At 37.0% G+C, this 15222-nt stretch overlaps 1 protein-coding gene across 1 annotated transcript in view; it reads left to right on the top strand.

Moving 5' to 3' along the window:
• LOC126481716 (LIM homeobox transcription factor 1-beta) overlaps positions 1 to 14096 on the top strand; it is a 116239-nt gene extending 102143 nt beyond the window's left edge. The window contains exons 6-7 of the mRNA XM_050105666.1: positions 9811 to 9915; positions 13849 to 14096. Of these exons, the coding sequence (XP_049961623.1) occupies positions 9811 to 9915; positions 13849 to 14096 (353 nt within the window). The remainder of the gene's footprint in view (positions 1 to 9810; positions 9916 to 13848) is intronic.
• The last annotated feature ends 1126 nt before the right edge of the window (positions 14097 to 15222 follow it).

Genomic DNA, 15222 nt, shown 5'->3' on the forward strand with positions numbered 1-15222 from the left:
ACAGTCAGTACCGCTGCACCACTCCCTGTCAAAGCCTGGCTCACACCACAGTCAGTACTGCTCCACCAGTCCCCTACCAAAGTCCGGGTCACACAACAGTCAGTACCACTCCACCAGTCCCGTGTGAAAGCCTGGCTCGCACCACAGTCAGTACTGCTCCACTGCCAAAATCCTGTTCACACCACCCTGCCAAAGCCTGGCTCCCTCGCACTTAGCACCACTTAATATACCTTGCTACACCAATATTTGTGGTCTCGTATTTGCAAATGTGAAGCTATCCTGTGTGGCACAAGCTTCTTTTAAGGCCACACCCAGGGTGGGCAAAATAACACTGGCCCAGAAAACATTTATAAGACTGACACAACACAAAATGATGCTCACGATAAAACAGCATGTGTTCATTGTCAAGTGTTATGTGAAGTGTAATTCTAGCAAAAGCCTGCAGCATTTTTTTTTCTTTTTTTCCAATAGTTTCAGACTCTCAGTGTTTTGCCAAAACCTCCAGTAAAATGTGACAAACAAAACTTATTAGCAAAATACCATGAAATGGGCTCTGTAGCGAATAAAAACTGTAACTATCTGAAAACAATCCAAACACCAGAAAACATTGCTCAAGTGAAGGAAATCCTGGAACAAAGCCTAACAAAATCTCAAAACCATCTATGTATGCAAGTGAGAATTATCAAAAGGGACCAGCATCAGTACACATACATGAGTTACAATGTATGAATGAACTTTTGCATGTTGAGTCCTGCCATTGGTTTCTGAACCAAGTGGAATCAGAACTTTTAAATCTTAAGTTTTACATTTCTCCAGATCCAGTCTGGTCACCCTCTCAGCATACACCAACTTATATATCATGTGCCATTATGCATCAGAGAATTCCCTCTCTGAAGAGCCATTAGATAATCTCGAGATTGGTGTTTGGTATGTAGTGTCAGGAGTCTTGCATTGTAACAACATACTTTCACCAAACAGTTAACATTAACAGGTATATTCGGAAACTGTTTAGTCCACGTGGGGATCAACTCAAAGAAGATGAGCGATCATTTGGACATTTTCAGCAAGACAGAGCAACAGCATACACTGCTTTGTCATCAGTCATGAGGTGTTTGGTGAGGAGAGGACAGTCAGCAGAGGCGGTACAATCTGCTAGACACCCCATTTGCCTGACCACTCTCTGGGCGATTTTTACCCATGGGGCAATTGAAAGGTCGGTTGCACTCGAATAATTCTCACACAGTGGAAGAGCTACAACAGAATACTGAAAATGCTAATGTTGATCCCTCAGGCAGAGCTGCTCCACGTGTCTCACAGTTTGATAAACCTGGCACAGTGCTGCATTGATGTCAATGGTGACCACTTCCAGGATTTTCTCTACAGTCCATTTACAAGGTTCAGTCCTGCGTCAGTCTCATTGTAAATATTTTCCAGCCAGTTTTGTTTTTCCTTCCCAGACAACTAAGGAGAGGGATACCAGAACCTTACTGCCCAAGATGGTGAGCACACCAAGATTACCAATGTATCACATGATTAAAACTTTAGGATTGTCGATACATTGATACAATCATAAACCTTCAGCACTACTGTGCGATTTCATTGTCAGAGGGAGAAAAAAAATTTACCTCTCAGCATAAAACAGCTCTTTCTTAATGTTAATAAATAAATGGTTGTAGTGACACACCTATTGTTTTAGGTCATATTGTCACCCCTTGGATGGCTGATTTGGACTGTAGGCTGATAATTGGTCCCAGCACCATCAGTGTTAGCTGGGTTGTACTCCAGTATGGCAGCTGATGCCGTCACATTAGTGAAACACATCCTATTTAGCACTAACAGATCCTAGATCTAGACAGTGCAGTGTCGTGAGTATCTGCCCTCCAAATGGGATCCCACAGCCAGTAATTGATGAGATTCTTTGCCTATGCCCAACCTGCTTGGAAAAGCATTGACATGTCATCAATGATTAATTTGTTTTGCCCTCAAAGGTCTTGGATCAGGAATCTTTTACTCTGCCATCCAGAGTTCCTTTCTGTGTGTTTTAGCTAGTGCTCTAGTAACATCCTTGAAATTCTAGATCAATTCTTGTCACATATTCCTGCCATTTCATTCTGTATTTTATTATTCCTTCTTTAAGGTTGGATGTGGACAGCAGATACATCATACTCCAATACAGAAAGCTCTGTGATAAGAGCTTACTCATTGTCAGTTTCAAATGATGAAGCTTCCTTTTTATGAAGATAGTGTCCACTTGCAAGACAAGATGTAACACACTATATTTTGAAATACTTGAAAAAACAAATGTTTCAAGGAGGTTATTTGCAAAGCACATTCCAACAGACGCCAAAGGGCACAACTTTATCAAGTGAAATTGCTCTGCTCTTGGAACTGCACAGCATTTAAATATTGTTGATCTACAGCCTAGTGTTAATCAGATCACCACTGGCTTGAAGGAGGGGGGGGGGGGGGGGGAGGCATCAGAAACCAGTTCCACCAGCCCTTACAGATGCAAAAGCACCACATCAGGTTCAGCAGCAGACAACCAATGTCACATCCAGTGTCTTACTGTGACTTTGGCTTGTCAGTGTATCACATACTTCTGTATCTTCACTCACAAACACTTTGTATTTCCCGCATACTGACCTCAATATGTTGTCCTTCTGTGGCCATGATTAATTATCAAATGTAGTTTTGAGGTTGTCACATGTAACACTAAGTCCATTAAAATGCCACAACAAACATACTGCCCTGACACTGCTATTGAAATGCATTGATGCATGTTCATTTGCCATCAAATGGCCCAGCAAGTTGAAAAAGCCCCACACAGCCTGGGATTGAGCTTTTCTTTGCTTTGACCAACTTATAACATCTAAGGTCCTAGGTCCCTTATAAATGATTACTACAACACACAGCCAGATGACTTCACTCACTCTGTCTAAGAAATCTACATCTAAACCTGTTATTGGCTTAAAAAACCTAGTCTCTGTTTTCAAGTGTAATTCCTTTAATTATTTACAATAACCAAGACAAGAGCTTTTGTGATGTTTTGGTACTACATAAGATTTTCCAAGCTTTTCTTTGAAATATAAAACATCAAGTGAACACCTTTTTTGCATTTACAAAGGCCTAAAAACCATCTTCATGAGCCTTTTTTGAGCTCAAATGTTCCAAGCAGTATATCTACACTTTGGGCATCAGATAGAATAATCTCGCCACATGGTGAGGTAAATAAATGCTTGCTAGTAGGCAGTCACACTCAGCTTCATGTGTCACCTGTCGTCTGCCCCATAACAACAGGGTACCCAGAGAGGGGCAGGGGAGACCACCTACAGTCTGCAGCCTCCCCATAGAAAAGAAGAAAAAAGATAGCAAACTGGAGTCAAATTGCACCATGCCACATTGGCAGGTGTGTCCTCATCAGTTTAGTATGAGTGTGAAGAAAACCAGAGCATGTAATAAACAGTGATTTGTTCTGATCTCAGATCTCTTACAACATGTTCTATCTCCTTGAGGATTTCCTCAATCAGGCACAGATTGAGGGGGTTGGGGGGGGGGGGGCAAGGGGGAGGGGGAGAGGGTCACAGTTTGTTACGTACTTCATCTCCTCTCACCTGCCCCTGCTTTTAAAGTGCCACAGATCCCTAGGATTTCAATAATAATTACAATGAAATAATACCAGTTTGGTAAATTGCATCAATATAGTAAAAATTATTGTTATGTGAGAAACATAAAATGAGTACCAGAAGAACTAGGAAAGATTAAGCAGAAAAATTTGAATACCTAGATGAGTGGATGGAGCCTAACGTATCAGAGAAATAAGCCTTTGTGTCACATGTCAACAAAATGAAAATGGCCTACATGCTAAAGGTTTCTACAATAAGAGAATAATATCATTAAATTCCAAAATTAGGCATTACTGCACTGTTATTGAATCTACCTGTGGCAGAAACTCTTACGATGAACAAGAAAGGTCTAATGAAGCAACTTTAGATCAAAGAGAGAATGATTTTGGGATAAATCCTGGGTCCCATCAAAGAAAACTGCAAGTGAGAAGTTATAACAACCATGAACTATATAAGCATGTCAAAAACTAAATGCGAGAACTAAACATTTTTCCTGAAGATATCCAGAAGCATCAGCCACTTACACAAAAGAAAAAAAAATATTAACACACAAGTTTCCAGAAAAAGCTGAAGCCTGAAGGCACAAGGAAGGCATGGACCCAAGAGAGAAACGAACAACACTGGAAACTAATGCAGGAGCACTGGATGATAGAAAAAATTCAGAAAAAGAGACAGTTGAATTGACATGGTCCTTAGTTGGGCAAAATGAAGAAATGAAAACAACAACAATAGTAGTAATAATGACAATAATTTGTTTACATTTCTGTTTAGCACATCACTTTAACATAATTTCCAAGAAACTACAATTCAGAAAAATACATTGTTTTTAAAGCATTAGTCTGAAAATTTGAGAACTTCATGTGTCCTCAAATTGATTTAAGAAATATAACAGCAGCATTCCTCGAAATGTGCACTCACAATTACCAGAAATTTACTAAGCACTGCCATTGTGAAGAAGGGTCTGCAGACTCTGGCTATGTGAGCATGTAAATGGGGAGGTGCACTCATTTTTTTACTTCTGTTTGGGGAAATCAGTCTATGTTACTTTTTTCTGTTTTGTTTTGTTCCATCTGTTCTGATTTTCCAGTTCCAGCTGTGGGCTCTCGAACCATTTCCAATTTGTTGTCTGCAGCAGGCTAGATCAGCCCATGCATGGGTGCCTTTATCTAGCTGCCATGTTTTCTACTGCCTGTCAGGCCACAAGCTAATCCACATGGGTAAGCCCTCAGACAACCAACTGAAAAGTGTCCTTAGTAACAGTCACTTGCAATTTTCTAAAGTTCCTTGACGTTACCAAGACTTATAGCTTTCCTGCTCTTTGTTCTCCAAAATTTTAAGTTGTTAGACATAAAAATGTAAACCATTTAGCAAAATGGTCTGGGTGAGGGGGGGGGGGGGGGGGGGGGGGAATCTCATAACACACCCCTTCTCGTGGATCTGTACCTGTCCTGACTAGGGATATATAGAAAAACTATGTCCACATTTACATATGTTCTCTTCACAACTGAAAAGTCAGAGAAGTCTGAACTATGAAAGTCTGCAGTAGTGTTGTAGCTTCACTTCACAATGTTTTTTGTTTTTAGTTTTTAGTTTATTTTGTAGCATATTATGCTTTGTTTCCTCTACCCTCCAAAGGAATTAATGAGTTATCTTCCTTTTTCTGCCACACTCTCACATCATAATATAAATGTATTTGTCAGAAATGTTTCTCTTTATACCAGCCTGATGAATATAAATCTAATTATAATAATACTAATTCTATACTCTTATAAAACACATAATTTAACAATATTTTGGCCATAATGATGCCACATGAACATAACCAAATGTAGTCTGCGTTCTAAATGTCAAAACGTGCACCAATTTGTATTGCAATTTGCATATTGTTGTGCTTCTCGTGGTTAGCAAGAATCAGTCTCTACACATCTCTTTTGTTTTTACTTATTTATTAATTTGTGTTCTGTTGATCAGTATACAAGAGGTTGGTTGGTTGGTTGGTTTGTTAATGGATTTGGGGCAGGGGACCAAATAGTGAGGTCATCAGTCCAAAGCATACAACAGAATTGAATGGATATGGAACAAGTGATAATTATACATGAGGATATTACTTATAGATGTTAATAGATACAAATTATAGTATGTGTATAGGAACAAAATATGCTAATAATTACAAGCTTAGCCATTTCCAATTGTGAACAGAGATGTAAAGCAATAAAATAACAAAGAACAATTATTCCACATCACAAGTTACAAAGTCCATAGAATTGAAGCGTATTGTTATAGCCTGAGCAAAAATCCTTGATCTCTTTTTGCTCTTGTAATTCCTACATTGTAACTTAGGTAAGACACATTGTATTTGTGATATATGATATTACCACTTTGTAACGGAATACAATAACCTAAGTTAACACAGAAATTTTCATCAGTGATGTATTCTTCTTCACTATTTACAACAGTCCACCAATGCTGGAGCAACTTTTTGATTCTGCGACTGTAGAAATAGCATTGTTTTGAGGCAAAGAACTTGTCAAGTCTTGTTCAGAGCGCATTTTCATCTGGAAAGGAGGTTCCTTGAAGGTTGTTTGACAGAGACCAGAAACAGTGAAAATCTGAGGATGCATGATCAGGTGAATAAGATGGTTGTGGAATGACTTCTCAACTCAACTCATTTACAGTGTTTTTTGTCGGGCTAGCAGAATGCAGGTAGGCATTATCTTGGAGTAGCATCACTTCCAGCAGTCTTCCTAGTTATTATTCTTGCATTGCATCTGCAATAGATCTCAATTGTTGACAGTAAATGTCAGCAGCGATGATTACACCTCAGGGAAGCAACTCGTAGTACACCGCATCGTCACTGTTCCACAGTATCTTTTGTGGATGCGCGCAGGTGTTTGTATGGGTTGTTGCTGCTTTGTTTGAGCTCAGCCTTTCCTTCCTTTTCCTTGTGTTAACATAAAGACACTATTTATTGTCACTAGTAATGATATAGGATAGCAATGGTCAGTGATGTTCATGAGTCAATTGATGACGAGCAAGCAGAGGTGTAAATATGGCCACCAGCTGATTTCTATGATTTTGACTTAGAGCATGCAGTATCCATACACCCAGTTTTTGAACCTTCCCCACTGCATTCAAATTTCACATGATCATGGAATTATCACAGTTCATCAAATTTGCCAATTCTCAAGTACACTAACATGGATCATTGTGGACTAATGCTTTTCAACGATCTTCATCAAACCCCCGAGGGCTTACTGGACATAGACAGTCACTAACATCAAAACAGTACTCCTTAAAATGAATAAACCATTTTCTTCCCATGTTCTGTCCAATGGCATTATCACCATACAAAACGCAAATGTTTCTGGCTGCCTCAACTGCTGTCACCCCTCTATTGAACCAAAACAGATGAATATGTCAAAAATGTTCCAATTTCTCCAGTTGTCACTCCTTTTTCTAGCGCTCACAACTCCACTCACTGTCTCCAAAATATTTAAACTCAAATAGCAATGCTGAACTACAAATAAAAGATGACAGTTGACAAACAAACCTATAGCAACCAGAATGCAAAACAAAAACTCTACAAACTTAAGCACCAACTCAATATATAAAATATACATAACAAAGATCACACTACACAAAGACAATTTAACTTGTGCTTCTTTCCCTTTATAGACAATCAGTATAGCCAAATTAATGTTTTAAGCCATAGGGAATATTTTTCAGTAGACTTGGTTAATTTCAAAAAGACCCACTTGGAGATAATTGGACTACCTGCAGAAATGATCAATATGAGAAACAAATTAAAACTATTTAATAATACCTTTGCAAGTGCTCTAATAAAAAAACAGATCTCATGGATATGAAATGTACAACAGAATTGTGATATCAGTGGGCCATATGTATCTGTTTTGGAATGCTATAGCAAAAATTAACTGAATGCAGGATACCACAGGCCTACATTTTTTTTCCAATTGGCATTGGAGGGATTCTAATTTTGATGTTCAGCAAGTGTTATTCTTGTTATTGTTATTCTTGAATTTTTTGTTTTACTTATCCTTATACCAGATAATGTGGTAATTAAATATATCATTTAACAGTTCTTTAAGTCAGTCATCCTTCTAGGTAGAAAAGCAATTTCATTAATGATTCAGGGAATTAGTACCTGATTTTTTCTATCAACTCTGTGTTTTTTGATCACTTCATTCATTTCTCCTTCAGCATGAAGATATGATTGACTATAATGTGAAGCCTTGTCTTACACTCTTTTTTATATGAGCTTGTCTTGTTCAGTTTACCTTTGATTTGTAGTTACTAAAAATAATTCCTCTGTCTTTATACTTTGTCCTTATTCTCTCAAGTCTTATTGTAAGTGATTGATCTTGTCTCTGTTTTTTTTATTTTAATTGTGCAGAAAATTAGGGCTGATTTACTGTTCCTGAAACATACTTACCATCCACCATCACCATGTAGCTTTTTGTACAATATTCAAGCAAATGTTTTAAATTGTCGGTTATCAGGCTCATCAGTATTTTTTCAATAGAGAAAAATTTTCTCTGAAAATTGTAAGACATATCTCTTATTCCATAGTTTTTGGTCTCTAAGTTGATTAATATCTCCCAGCAGTTTTAGTAACGATAAAAATCTCATCGACAACACTTGCAGTGTAGAACATACATTTTCCAATATTCTGTTGAATTCAGACTGAAGCTTTCAGCCTTTTTCTTCTTCCATTCAATGTATATCTTCTCTCATTTCACTCTACTTCTTGGTTATGATGCAGGTCCTCGTCATACTATTTCTGTCTGTGCAAGAACCCATGAATTCATCAATATTCTAGATATGAATCAGAACATCCACGAATATCAATAGAATTTGTACAGATGTAAAAGCAAAGTGGCTACAAGGTAAATATGAAGGAATCAAGAAAGAAAGAAATATATAAAGAAGTGATGTCTACAGAAACTCAAATATTGATTGTAGTATAAGAAAAACAAAGATGTTAAATTGCTCAATAACACTATGTAACGTGGTGCAATGTATAAAAAACTGAACTCACTTTTGGTAGGAGTGAGGGTCAAATCAAATTATAGACTGAATAATTTTCAGATCCTTTAAACATGTTGGCTATGGTATTATAGAGTTACCCTCACAGTCGCGTGTGTAATACTACAGTTGACCTCTAACAGGATAAACAGTGCCATCCACTCAAAGAAAATTATTGCCTAAGGCTATAAAACAAACAGTTCATCTACATAATGGAAATAATTGTCAAAGATACCAGCACAGTGCAGACCTAAAAGTAGGATCATCTTGTTAAGACATAATTGAATTTGATGTCTTGGCAATCTGTATGTCTGCTAATGCTCGTTTTTCCACACTCCGTATGTCATGATGTTCCTTCAGTCAAATATCTTTAATTCAGCTGCATTCAGTGTATATTCTGATGATGCATGGGCAGAAGGTGATGATTATTATGTGGTTGCTCATGAATGGTCTTTTAAGACATAATTGAATTTGATGTCTTGGCAATCTGTATGTCTGCTAATGCTCGTTTTTCCACACTCCGTATGTCATGATGTTCCTTCAGTCAAATATCTTTAATTCAGCTGCATTCAGTGTATATTCTGATGATGCATGGGCAGAAGGTGATGATTATTATGTGGTTGCTCATGGATGGTCTTGTATTATTCTTCATCAAAATTTTTCATTGTTTGACAGCAAGCCTACTGTCATGAAATTATACTATGGAATGCTTCAGTGCCATTAAGTAAGTCACAGTCTGGCTGATCAGCCTCTGCCTTACCAATTGTTCACAATAGTACAGATGTTGGGAAATCTTGTTGCTGAGATAAAGCAAACAAAGTGAAAATTAGCAGTGAAAACTATTAGCTCCTGAGACTCCAGGATCTGAGACATGCTGTACTTATCACTCATACCTCTATCTCAATTGTTTAGGTAAATAGAATGGTCATTTTCCTTTTCCTGTAGTAATACTCAATGGTCATACTGCAAGCCATCCTAGAGACAACATTCTGCCCATGATGTACCAGTATATCTTTATTCATCAAGTGTATTGAGCACCATGATCAGAGTCTTCAGAACTCACATTTTATATCAAAGGTTACTTAAAATTATATTTGATGCTATACCGTAATAAAATGCCAACAATTTTGTTTGTGCATAGATCAGTACCTTGGCGTCAATGGCCTATCTGTGAGGGATCCTGACGTCAACTTCACGCCATCTGGCAGCCAGCCGCTCAACCCCAACGTTCCCTACTCACCTGATGGTAAGTGCTGCTGTGACTGCTAAATGGCATGAGTCAAGTTATGATGTCTATTTAAGAGTACATCAAACTTTTTCCTTAATTTCAGTTGTTCCTACTCAATTTCTGAATGATGATACATGGAACCACAAGTAATATGCCAGCTGGGAGAGACAGAATGTTCTGAGTGCTTGTGAAAACATTTAATTATTGCATTTTTAGCACACATTAGAAAACTGAAGACACTAATATATCTAACCAGTGCCAGAGTGGATGACATTAACATACCCTAGTGATAATGGAGTGTGGGAACAACTATCCGTGTCTACCTCTAATTATTTTTGGTGCTCATCCAACACATACACATATGACAATATTTACTACTCAGCACTTATTACAAAAGGCATAATACGATATCATTTTTGTTGCCATTCAAAATTATGAGAATACAATCATTCTCCACATTATAAAATTCTCTGCACTTTATACAGTGCATAAGAACTACATAGTTCGGGAGGAATTACTGAAGCAGAAGAAAAGTTTACTACTAAAACCTACGTACATTTCTACTGATGCCCATATAAAAGTTTTCATACAAGTCAGTTATGGTAATCCCCTTGGACTTTCAGCTGCATACAAAATCCAGCCTGACATAATGCTTCATCTATCTACCTGATACTTTTCCTGGATCTCATCAACCTGTTACCTGAGCCAGCACCTGTATAGACTGCAGATGATGCACTGAATGTGTACAACAAGCTATCTCTAATGTAATGTATACATACAGTGCCACCATGTGGTAGCTGTTGCCAAGACTTACTTATTGTTACCAAACACTGCCATCAAAATCTTATGGTAGGTGAGCCAAAGTACACTCTGTTTTAATGCACGATAATGTAGTTTCCATTTCTTGCTTTAATTTAAAAATCTGTATTGAGAAGATTAGTGCTATCCACCAGCCTTAATTTAGATACTTTCTCAAGAACACTATGCCAGTAGAGGAGTGTGACAGCAATTCAACGACTTGCCACTCTATATTCATGAAGATGCAAAGTTAGTTCTTTTTGCTGATGATACAAGTATAGCAATCACATCCAAGAAGCAAGAATTAGCTGAGGAAATTGCAAATAATGTCTTTCAGATAATTATTAGGTGGTTCTCCGCAAATGGATTCTCACTAAATTTTTAGAAAACACAGTTTATACAATTCTGTACAATAAATGGCATAACACCATTGATAAATACAGGGTGATTCAAAAAGAATACCACAACTTTAAAAATGTGTATTTAATGAAAGAAACATAATATAACCTTCTGTTATACATCATTACAAAGAGTATTTAAAAAGGTTTTTTTTCACTCAAAAACAAGTTCAGAGATGTTCAATATGGCCCCCTCCAGACACTCGAGCAATATCAACCCGATACTCCAACTCGTTCCACACTCTCTGTAGCATATCAGGCGTAACAGTTTGGATACCTGCTGTTATTTCTCGTTTCAAATCATCAATGGTGGCTGGGAGAGGTGGCCGAAACACCATATCCTTAACATACCCCCACAAGAAAAAATCGCAGGGCTTCTTGGAGGCCAGTGATGAAGTGCTCTGTCACGGGCTGCCTGGCGGCCATTCCATTGCCTCGGGTAGTTGACATTCAGGTAGTTACGGACAGATAAGTGCCAATGTGGTGGCGCTCGTAGGACTCTCCATACAGTTGATTGTGGAATTTGCAGCTCTCTACTAACTCTGCGAATCGATTTTCCTGGGCTGCGAACAAATGCTTGCTGGATGCGTGCTACATTTTCATCACTCGTTCTCGGCCGTTCAGAACTTTTCCCTTTGCACAAACACCCATTCTCTGCAAACTGTTTATACCAACGTTTAATACACCACCTATCAGGAGGTTTAACACCATACTTCGTTCGAAATGCACGCTGAACAACTGTCGTTGATTCACTTCTGCTGTACTCAATAACACAAAAAGCTTTCTGTTGAGCGGTCGCCATCTTAGCATCAACTGACGCTGACGCCTAGTCAACAGCGCCTCAAGCGAACAAATGTACAACTAAATGAAACTTTATAGCTCCCTTAATTCGCCAACAGATAGTGCTTAGCTCTGCCTTTTGTCGTTGCAGAGTTTTAAATTCCTAAAGTTGTGGTATTCTTTTTGAATCACCCTGTATAGACTATGAACGGAATTCTGTTGCTGAATACTCAAAATTTCTGGGTGTGTGCACTGATGAGAAACTGAGTTGGAAGAAACACATCGATGATCTGCTGAAACGGTTAGGTTCAGCTACTTATGCTATAAGGGTTATTGCAAACTTTGGTGATTATTATATAAGTAAATTAGCCTACTATGGCTGTTTTCATTCACTGCTTTCATATGGCATCATATTTTGGGGCAATTCGCCATTAAGAGAGAAAGTATTCATTGCACAAAAGCGTGTAATCAGAATAATAACTGGAGCCCACTGCAGATCACCTTGCAGACATTTATTTAAGGAACTCAGGATATTCACAGTACCCTCACAATACATATATTCACTTATGAAATTTGTCATTAATAACCCATCCCAATACAAAATAACAGTGAAGTGCATAGCTAGAACACTAGAAGAAAGGATGATATTCACTATTCTGGATTAAATCCCATTTTGGCACAGAAAGGGGTGAATTATGCTGCCACAAAAATCTTTGGTCATTTGCCAAATAGTATTAAAAGTCTGACAGATAGCCAACCAACGTTTAAAAGCAAATTAAAACAATTTCTGAATGACAACTCCTTCTACTCAATAGATGAATTCTTAGATATGAAGTAGTTAACTGTAAAAAAGTTAATTAATTAATTAATTATTTTGTGTAAAGAAAACTTACGTTAAAGTGACACGTTCCACATCATTATAAAATGTCATATCCATGTCTATGGAACAAGGATTAATGTATGTATGTATGTACGTATGCAACTATCTGCATTATCTCATATGCCATACTTGGTTCTTCAGTAAAGCAGTGCTTCGTTATTGCATAATTCTCACATTTTTATAACCTAATGTGACAGTGGTATTCCACATGTCCTGGATCATATAAACAGTCTGATATATAAGATTTCTAACAGTTAAATGTTTTACACTGTGCTTCCTTAACAGCAGATCATCTGTAAGAGAACCACTGAGGCTGGTGAGCAACACACACTATTCATGTTAAATTCCCATACAAATCCCTATATTTTAGAATTTATGGTCCTACTGTAAGGCCTAAGTGGAAATCCTGTTTATATGCTGTGTGCTTATAGTGTATATCAAAGTTCACTGGTGGCGTTTATGGATAACAGTTAAAGCTATTAAAGAGGAAGTGTACTGGAGTGTAGAAAATCAAAAATTATTCAGATTCTTTCATTGACCTCTGGCTATTAATTCTAAGTGAACTCATTTTAATAAATTAACATTTGACTTACCCTTATTGTTTTCTATTTTAAAAAATTAGTCTGTGAAACAACACAGGATGGAACAAAATACAGTAATATTTATACAGGGAGATACTGTTAAGTACAAAATAGGCAAAAGTAAGTTATTTTCATTCATTTGTCAATTTCTTTCATTTTGTTATTTATCTTAACACTGTGGAAGTCCCCCCTTAACATATATGATAGAACACTTAAAATCCCCAAAAACAGAAGAGAACATAAACAGAAAAATCTATAACTTGACATAATTGATAATTCCACATTCTCTGTCAGCATCCCATATTAGACCCATTATTAAGTACAAACACTCCACAATTATTAACCACCACATATTATGTCTTTATTTATACACCTACTTCTCTAAAGCTACAGTGTTTTTTTATGTTTGTGGTTGTTTCAACTGTATGTAAAACAAACAAACATTCACCACTTCAAGTAATATGTGTGAATTTTATCATCTATTTATTAATTTGTGTATCTGTTTTTGTTTCAGATGGTTACCCTAACCACTCAGGGGAAAGCTTCTGTAGCTCTGATATTTCACTGGATGATAGTACAAATTTTGAGCAGCTAGATGAAGGTGGCTCGGACAGCATGTCCCTACAGAATCTTGAAGTGCAGCACACTCACCAGCATCCTCCACACCCACCACCTGACGTTTTACTTCCCAGTGTTGTTCAGGTTAATCCAATAGACAAACTATATCTTATGCAGAACTCATACTTCAGCACGGAACAGTGACTGTTGTAGTCTTCTGGAGTGACATAACAAGCGGAAACAGATTTTACAACATGTACTGCATTGTGTTCTCCCTTCAGTCAAGCCTGCTTACATGTTGTGAATGGACACAGAAAACTTCAACACTCAAAATGGAGGGAAGCATGTGTTCTACTTGCTGATAACTTGCATAGACTATTGTGTAAACCAAAAACTGCTTAAAGCAAATATGCTATGTATCTAAAACATTAAGGTCAGAAGTTCATTTTCAACAGATAACTCATGTTTGAACAGAAAACAGGATTCCTACCAAAGCAGAAAGTTTTTTGTGTTACAATATGAAGAACAGCAGAGGATTGTAAAACAAAAAGATATACACAAAAAACTTATCTACCATCTCTGAATTGCAATGATCATGTATAAAAACAGACTAAATGACAGTTTTTATTTTTGAAATATGTACCAGTATTTATTACCAAACAAAATATCAAAGCCCCAAGAACATAATATTTCCAGTTTATTGCCCAACTTCAATATACATCTAAACATTTAACCTTAAAGAGCGGTATGTCTCAAGAATGAATGCTTTAAGTAATCAATGGAATGTCTCCTAATTAATGCACAGTGTCTGAATATTTAACAATTACAAACCATACTTTCTTTACTGCAGTTAAATCCTGATTAAAATATTAATGTCATAAAAACCAAAATTTACAGTTTTCAACAATGTTTATAAAATACATTAGTATTTATGATCTGTTTATTATGATTTGTAATTACATATACTCACTGAGGCTAAAAAGCAGACTCATATTGGTAATTAACTGCCTTTTTATTGAGTTGCCAAAAAATATGGACAACGGAAATCAAGTTTTTGTCACTATGTGACTACAGAGTAACTATGCTCATTAACAGGATTACATAAAAGGACACATATCTCCAGTTTTCTTTTCTTTAAATTTAAAAACTGGAAATGAACCTGCTGATCTAAATATGTAAGATAATGAACTGCTGATTTTACTCTGTACACAAATTACTGTGGGTAACTGGAATTCCTATATGTGGGGAAACTAGAAAAAATTATTCCAGTTATAAGTAATGGATTTTTGTGTAAGGTTACAGGTAAGCTATTGCTTCTAACTATAGGTGG

Source organism: Schistocerca serialis, chromosome 5 (genome assembly GCF_023864345.2).
Source record: "Schistocerca serialis cubense isolate TAMUIC-IGC-003099 chromosome 5, iqSchSeri2.2, whole genome shotgun sequence".
NCBI classification, from domain to species: domain Eukaryota; kingdom Metazoa; phylum Arthropoda; class Insecta; order Orthoptera; family Acrididae; genus Schistocerca; species Schistocerca serialis.